Consider the following 8,636-nt stretch of genomic DNA (forward strand, 5'->3'; position numbering starts at 1 on the left):
AGTCAAAAAACCTTTTGCTTTGAGTGGAGAACAAATATATATATCTAGGTATGCACACACACACACACACACACACACACACACACACACACACACACACACACATGCATGCATGCATGTGAAAAGACAAAGCTTCTATGAATTCGAAGTTCTTGTCATACTTGTCTACTTTTTGGAAGGTTTAATTTCTTTAAGTGTTGCCTATAAGAGAACACTATTGTAACGGGTGACATACACTGAATTCTCTTAGTGGCTAATTGAGGTTTAGGATTAATTAATTCTTCTCATTTTTTGGTGATTTTTTAAACTTTTCCAAGCTCTTTTCAATGCTGGTTTGAAAGGCTTTGCTCTAAAACCACAACACTATCTTTAAAACAACCCTTCAATAAGGCAATGCTTCAACACACCCATTCGCACCCTTGCTTTGATCATCTTCTTATTATGAGTGTTCTAAACTTAAGCGAGAGGTCTAACACTACTGTATGGTGGTCACCAAAGGGATCCCTCATGCGTCACTCTCATAAAGTCAAAAAGCCTTTTGCTTTGAGTGGAGAACAAATATATATATCTAGGTAGTTGAACTACATATAGGAAGCATAACTTATGAAAGATTTGGTTATAGGTTTTGGCTTTTAGCAGTTTGAAGGATTTCATACAAATCACTCTTGATGTATCTAAGTATGGGCATTTTCCCTTTTATGTGTTGTTCACGACTAGGTGACATTGATTTCGGTCCAATTCAATATCGAAAAGGTTTGAAGGAGTCCCAAAGATGTAATCGTAGAATTTTAATTTGATCTATGAATTCAACAGCCCAAAGCGCTTTCAATACAAAAAATTGTACATTAGGTGCACAGATATTTTGAAAATACTTTGTCGGGGAACAAGCCCTCACTACACATAGCAAGAGCCATGAATTGCCTTGCTTGTACACTCCAAGTAGCTCACCTTTATTGCTCAAGGAAAAAAAAAAAACATTTTGGCTCACCTAGTTGGGAACGGTACATTTCTTCCTGATCACTCCCTTTTCTCCAGTAAGCACTCCAATGTTACTCATCTTGATCATTGAAACTTTGAATTGCTCGAAGAACTTGTCTTGATCTCTTGCATAGTCCTCCACCAGTTGCATGGTGTCAGTAGCATTCAAGAGTGCTGCGTCTGTGTGAAATACGGCAGCCTTCGCTAGCACATTTTTGAAGTAGGCGTTATCAAAGAGGTCCTGGGTGATGAAGTCGAGATGTGTTGTGAGACGAGCCTTGATGGGATTAGTGGTGGGGAGGCATATGCGAGACAAGTCCAAGGCTTTCTTGGGGTTGAGGTCTGTGGAGACGGTAGGGGTGAGCTGCGGGGTAATGAACCTGCAATGGGCCTGACCGATGGTGTGGCCTCCTACATTCGCCATAAGAAAGTCAAAGGTGAGCCATCTAGAGAAGTAGAGTTGGACGGTTAGTATTTCAAGATGAGCAACCAATCTCAATTAGCATCATCTCAAAAGTCATGGTGATATGGTAGCCCATTGACAATTTGTAATAGTGTATTTGACTTGTGATAGTCCATTTTTGTAGTTGAAAGGAAAGGGGGGGGGGGGAGATGTTTGGCTGCACATTGAGTGAAAGTGAGAAGGGTCTTCCGGCATGGCATGCCTTAAAGTGATTGGCATTCCACATCATAAAATCCGAACCGAGGAGATCTCATTGCATTGCTTCACTCACACGTGTGTATGGGTAGTTACCTGAGAGTGAAACCAAGTCCTTCACATCCAAGCCATGATTTTGAAAGTTCTGCTTCAAGGCAATAATGTTTAGCGTTGGAGGAGGAATACTAGCCACCACTGTCTGATTTGATGCTGCGGATAGGCTGTCTCGTCGACCTAGCTCGAGTGGAATTTCAGGTCCTCCAACCTAGCTCCACACAAGGCAAAGAAGACCATACAAAGGTCGGTGAGGTTTTTGTGCAACAAGGAAAATTGAGGTGCAATCAACAATAAAATAGTGCATTGTATTGCTGGGGATTTGTAAAGTTTTTGGCATGTGGAAAGTTTCCTTGTAAGATGTATGCCCAGTGACAGGCGTAAAAAGGAAAGAATCTAAAGAAAAAAGTCTTACTTTTCTTTTCCCCCTTTTTTGGGGGCCGGGGGGAGGAGAGAGAGCGAGAGAGCGCGGGAGCGCACAGTAGAGTGGCATATATATACTCACGAGGTGGACGGCGATGGTGGCGGCGAGGGAGAGGGTGTCGGCGCAGGAGACGATGCCGGGGCAATTTTCTTCCACGGCCTCCTTGATGCCATCGATGGCCCTCAGCGACGACAGCCGCAGCGACGCGTTGTTGGGCGTGGCGATGAGCTCCGTCACTGGCGCCTCCAGCAGCACCGACGCGTCGCAGCCCTGCAGTCATTTACGCCCAACACAATCATTGTCATCCATGCGTCCATTCGATCATGAGCGGGACCATGCGATAGTCCCAGCTGCACGCGGCCTTGTCTTTCCCATAAACGGGTTTCTATTAAAAGTACTTGGTTGTCAATCTATGATCACCCGAGGGGGACGATTTAAAGCACAAACAGAGAAAAACTGAAGACTAGAAAGACGAGCACCACCTGCACAAAGCAATCGTGGAACATGACGCGCAAAATCCCTGCAGCTTGGCTTGGGTTTTGCATCACGATCTCCTTCACCTTCTCCGCCACCAGCTCTCGCACATTTGGGCACTTCTCCTTGTAGTAGTCGTAGGACAGCAGGCCAGTGCCAATCATGCCATTTTCATTATTATTCTTAGGCAGCGTGCTATGAAAGGATGCGCATAATGCACCCAAAGGCCCTGGCATATTCAGCGTCGAGCCGATGAGTACTGATGCAAGGGCAAAACCGACGAAGCTAGACGAGAATGGAAATGAGCCCATCTTATCAAGAGCCGCCGTCTTCCCCCGCCCCCGTGTGTGGGTGAAGAGCAAGAACAGAAATTAGAAGCAACTCCAATGCGTTGCTGGATTGAGCGCTGGCTAGCGATGATGATCCGGCCACTGAATGCGTTGTGGATTGGGCTCCACGTTGTTCAACCGAGCACCCTGGAAAATGCCAGAACATGTACAGGATTTTCGTCAGCAGGGATTGCCATCTCACTCCTACATACAAACCGCGCATTATTGCAAGCTAATCGTTGCAAACCCACCTCGCAAAAAGGGATCACTTTCCTCCGACTCTACTTTTGAGCTAGGTAGGACTCACGAGTTGCGGATGCACATCAAAACCCCCTCCCTCGTATATAGGGCCATGAAAAGGTAGAGTAAGTACCAAGCTAGCTATACACCAATCCAAAAAGGTAGCTTGAAATGGGTCAATTGGCAATATGCGTCGAAGTTTCACATCTTTGCAAAACAACCTCGAGATGCCTCCTTGTGCTACCAATTCCATATGTCTAGTATGTGCAAGTCACCAACACTCACAATCATAGGGAGGCGTGGACTCACTAAGAGGAACACATGTTCTGTCCTTAGTTCTATCGAGAAGAGAGTCGTACGCACCCACTTCAAATGACAAATAAAGTTTCCTTTTAAGCTTTCAATTCCGTCTCGATACTCACTCCATCCTACACTCTTAACAACTTAGCATAGCTTTTTAGGAAGTTGGAACCTCTAACTACCAACCCAACCTTTAGATATACCAACCTACGAACCGTCAACGCCTGTACTTTCTCTAGTTATTGCTTACTTTGGCCTACTACTAGGCTCCAGTCCTTTCAAGTCCGCTCTAGTCTTTGTCTTGTTCATGCTTCCCAAGAATAAAACCATTTAGTGAAAAGCTTTGAGTGCACGTCATGGAAGTAGTTAGGCTTTATTGCTTCTTCGTTGACCTTTCAACTTCATTTGGATGGAGTGAACTTGACCTATTTGAAACTTTGCTCCAAACAGTGTTTTGACTTTGTGGGAACACCAAACTCTTCTCTCTTTCTTCTTGTCATTGACAAGGTTTCTCATTTGAATCTAGGTAAGTATTAATTAGTGATTGCAATTTTTAAAGGTAAGGTGTGTGAAGGACGATATATATTATAGCTTAGACCTATTACTACACTTCATACACATACTGGTCTCCAATTATGGGAATCTTCCTTTCTAGCACGATACAAGAGTATACTAGGCCCAATATAATGACTTGGATTTTAAGAAAACTAATTCTTATGATGGAACTAGTACTATTTTAGATTAACTATGATTTCCATAAGTTATTAACAACTTTAAATCTTCTATGAAGGATGATTAACATTATTTATACTCCCTTATTTCTAGTAATTGTGGTTCTCTTTTCAATCTATTTGAATAATCATTGAGAAGTCTAAGGCTAATATTTAGTTGGGGTAGTAAAATTGGATATATTTAACTAATCTTGCTAACAATTGTACTCTTCTAGTGCATCAACCAATTCCCTTTTTATTGAAATAATGGTGTATCTACCATGAGTGAGTTGTCTAATCATTGTGGATAGTTGCTACCATACTCTAGTATCTAGAGATTTATGATCAAGCTACCTCTGTTCTAGCTTGCTTCAATTATCCTTTGCATTACATCAAGGGTAGCACTGCCCTGAGTCTTCATAGAAGATAAAAGGTACATTGTAAAGGTATAACTTGTGACTACCTGTATTTCAATGCATCAAGCTCTCACTATTCCAACTAATGAGTTCGGGTTTCCTCATGTTTCGAAAGGCTATACCGGGCACATGAGGCTACAGACATCCTTTTGACTCTTTATACTTTCTTTCTTCTTCTTTGTTTGACATCTTTCATAGTGCCCAAGGGAGTGGGTTCATTATGTGTAGCTAGGAACTAGCTCTTATGGTGTTGGCTTTGTGATATTTGTTAGATCCCATTCATTTTCTTTGAAGGATGGAGTTGAGGCATGTAACTCTTCAATGAGTAGGATATCTATCACCTTTATTTCCTTTGTTGTGAGACCAACCTCCCTCAATTGCAATATACAATTATCCTTAGTTAGTCCATACTCTGATTGGGGTATGTTTACTTTCAAGCTATACTTGAGCACTTTTCTCATAAGCTATAACTTCTTCTTAAGCTCCTCAAATCAAGTCGCCTCCACATGGTCTTGATACTTTAAGAAATGTGATTGCAAAGTTGTAGTGATGCATCTCCTCAATTATTCGAGCTCTCTCCTTTGCCATGTTTCATCACACACACACACACACACACACACACACACACACACACACACACACACACACACACACACACACACACACACACACACACACACACACACACACACACACACACACACACACACACACACACACATGTCTCTCCTTTGTCTCTCTCCCTCGCTCCCTCCCTCACTCTCTCATGTGCATGAATATATGTGTCATTGAATCTGTCTTTCTCCCCTTGATATACACTCATTGCTAGTAATCCTTATGGCTAACTCGTATTTATGCATACATATGAAAACTTAAACTATCTCTTCCCCTCATTTTGTCCACACATACTACTCCAATACATATTAACCATACTAATGTTTATTGTTACCTCCTCACTTTCTAGTACACACTCTTAATACCTTTAATCCACTTTCAAAAACATAATTGGCATGTTACAAGATTATGTACAAATAAAATACTTTTTTAAATTGGACGGATGTGCCCAAATGAGTTTTAAGGCACATTGTCATGTGGTTTCTAGTCCAATGGAAGAAAGTGAAAAAGTTGGTCTTCATAAGGAGGTTGCCTACACACCTATAGATACTAGTTGGTCTCTTTGCATGAGGAGTTAAGTTAGTTTGGCCAGACTCCATAGGAAGATTTGACAAGTGACTTGCACACTCCATGAAACTCCATGCTTTTTAATGTTACTTGACAAGTTCATGTTGTTCACATTGAAGTTTAGATTTCTATAGGACGCTTTACATAAGAGAAGGAAGAGTGTCTTTACATAGTATTTAATATATGCTTTTAGGGAGGATTAGGGAGAGCTTTCTATGATAAAATTTAATGTTCTACCTAGGAGGAGAAATCGGGTTGCATAGGGCACAAAAATTGGGGGTTTTTTTGAAAGACCTTGTGGTTGAAAAGGAAACATTTTATGCATTTAATGAGGGATCTCAATTAGCTCATAAAAAGGATAACACTTGACAAGAGTAGATCTAGATGGAAGTGTGTCCTCTGATGTGTTTTTGGGGCTGAAATACAATATTCCACTCTATAATATAGATTATATATGTTGAATATTGTAGTCCCTATTTTTGAAAGTCGGAGCTCTCTTGATCCATGTGCATTCTCTTACCTCTAGCTATTTCAATGAGACATAATATTGATTGAAGATTTATTGAAGTATGCTGCAGGTCTTAGTGCAAAAGTTTATTGCAGACTAAAACGATTGTCTTCTAAAAGTTCCAATATGGGTTTTGTTTCTAAAAAAATGAGTATTTGTCTTGATTTATGGATCATGTGTAAAACAATTGGATTGATGCATTAAGGGTATTTCTGAGCTATTATCTTAGGCTGATCTATCATCTCCGTAAAATAACCTTGAGCTATTGTCTCAAACTTGTCTGAATTGGATTCATGTATATTGTACAAAAGCTAAAATTTTAGGCAGATCACTATGCCTACAAGCATACCTTGTCTCATGTTCATACTTGGTATTGTTAAGAGTAATAAGTTTTCCTTGCATTGGAATGTCATCCTAAGGTTAGCAAGAGGTATTTTCCATTTTAGACTCTCTGATTCTCAACATTAACACTTCCTAGGCCTAATTTTTACCTTTGTGGCTTATCCTAGTAGTGTAATCCTATAGTACTACATGTCATAAAATGGGGTAAAACTTGAGCTGTATGACTTTGATTATTGCAAAGAGTTTTAATTCAGATAAAATCTATTAATCCCCTCTTTGAAGGAAAACACCATAGATGCTACAAAGTCTTTCAAGTTGACAGAGGATAACAAGCCCTTTATCCTGCAAGCTTGACCCTTCAATCTTTAAGCTCATAGCTGGTCCTATTCCTTAATCACTCTGGAAGAAACCTTTGTAAAAGCTAATTGTTTTTCTCTACCAATGTCATCTCATGAGATACTCCTCTACAGATGGTGTCTCACAAGATGTTTAACTCCACACCTATGGATCCTTGAAGCCAAGCTTATTATGTATGCAATGGAGCATGTAGAGTGTGAAGCCACTATAAATGCCTTTCTTGATATGGAGCTAGTTATGGTAGATACATGGTGTATTGGCTATCACAAGGAGGATGCTTTCCTATAGATAATGGAGATACACATCATCTACTACTGAATAAAACTAGGTAGCCTTGATTTGAAGCACAAAATCAACTTCACACTATCCCCTTGTCTTCACAACATAGGCCACAAGAAACACAAATGCAAGGAAAGCTTGCATGATCATGTGGGAGTAGAAATCATTTCAAAATGGTTATGAGTACAAGGCTAAAGTAGTAAGGAATCCATATTCAAGGTCCTTCTGGTGCTCAAAGTCTTAGGAGAGGAGAGAGGTGATGATTTCCACCATGGCAGCTTGAGAAGGAGCTTGAAAGAAAAAGGGAAAACCCTATCTTTAAAAGGTAAGGCTCTTTAGTTGCTTCTAACTCCATTTCCCATCTCTTTTGATAAGAAGACCTAAAAAAATGGCTTCGATTTGATGACCACCTATTAGAATAGTAAAAATACTACCATTTCTTATTCACATCTTCTCCAAGAACTCTAGAACCTCAAGCTCAAAGAAAATGGACAATTTTAAAAAGATAATATCAATGGCAACCTCCTACCTTTTATAATCCAGTATTAAGTAATCTAATTCCTAGAATAAGGTATGAAATTTGTTTTATTACAAGACTACCATGCCTTAGGAGGGATTCTTCACGAATCTTGACCTCTTCTTTCCCTCGGTCGGGTAGTTTTAGTTATCTACTTACCTAACATATTTAAGTTATATACATACAGATCACCTTACTTAATTAATCCTTTTAGTCATAGTGTGTAATCATATAATTCAAGTCACAACACACAAACAATGAAAACAATCCTTTGGAAAACAACTTCTTTATTTAATAGAGATTCTTATACAAGTGTTCAGTCTCTACCCATGTAGAAGAATGGCACGAAGGCCCTTCTTTGACCAAAATTTCCATGCCTAACTAGTACCAAGACCCTAACAAAGTCCATCCTAAGTCATGTAGGGGGTTTGGACCATTCCTAGGAGTCTAAGAGTTTATTGGCCACCAAAGCCCCTTGTTACCCTAAACTTGTCCTGCCTAAGGATCCCCCCCTATGGAGAAACCTCTCACCCTCGGAATCAATCTGAACTCTCTGAGGAGGTAGCAAAGCTAATTCTCCTTGGAAAAGGGATCCATAGCTAACCTTGGGGATGTTTAGCACTCTTTCCTTTTATCCTGTTGCAAACTTAGTACATTAGGATTTTGATTCAATTCAATCAACTTGCTAAGTGCATCAAGTTAAACTTGTATGCACCGTTACAAGCACAATTAATTCTTCCTCAAGAAATATTTCTATAAAAATAGGGAGGCAATCAAGACAAGATCTTAACTTAGTAGTAATTTTTTCCAACTAGGTCCTATTCCTAGCTTGGATTTCTCCTAGTTTCCGTTCTTCAGAAATTTCTTT

General features: G+C 40.1%; 1 protein-coding gene across 1 annotated transcript; it reads right to left on the bottom strand.

The window, feature by feature from the left end:
- Positions 1-785: 785 nt before the first annotated feature.
- LOC148029846 (peroxidase P7-like) lies at positions 786-3,482 on the bottom strand. The gene is made up of 5 exons (XM_087687144.1): positions 3,169-3,482; positions 2,597-3,064; positions 2,196-2,384; positions 1,733-1,901; positions 786-1,389 (listed from the first exon to the last, which is right to left on the bottom strand). The coding sequence occupies exons 2-5, from the start codon at positions 2,897-2,899 to the stop codon at positions 989-991; spliced, it is 1,062 nt and encodes a 353-aa protein (XP_087543270.1). The 5' UTR covers positions 2,900-3,064; positions 3,169-3,482; the 3' UTR covers positions 786-988.
- Between the last annotated feature and the right edge of the window lie 5,154 nt (positions 3,483-8,636).

This window comes from Lygodium microphyllum, chromosome 10 (genome assembly GCF_053477565.2).
Source record: "Lygodium microphyllum isolate KBCC chromosome 10, Lygodium_microphyllum_v1.1.10, whole genome shotgun sequence".
Lineage (NCBI taxonomy): Eukaryota > Viridiplantae > Streptophyta > Polypodiopsida > Schizaeales > Lygodiaceae > Lygodium > Lygodium microphyllum.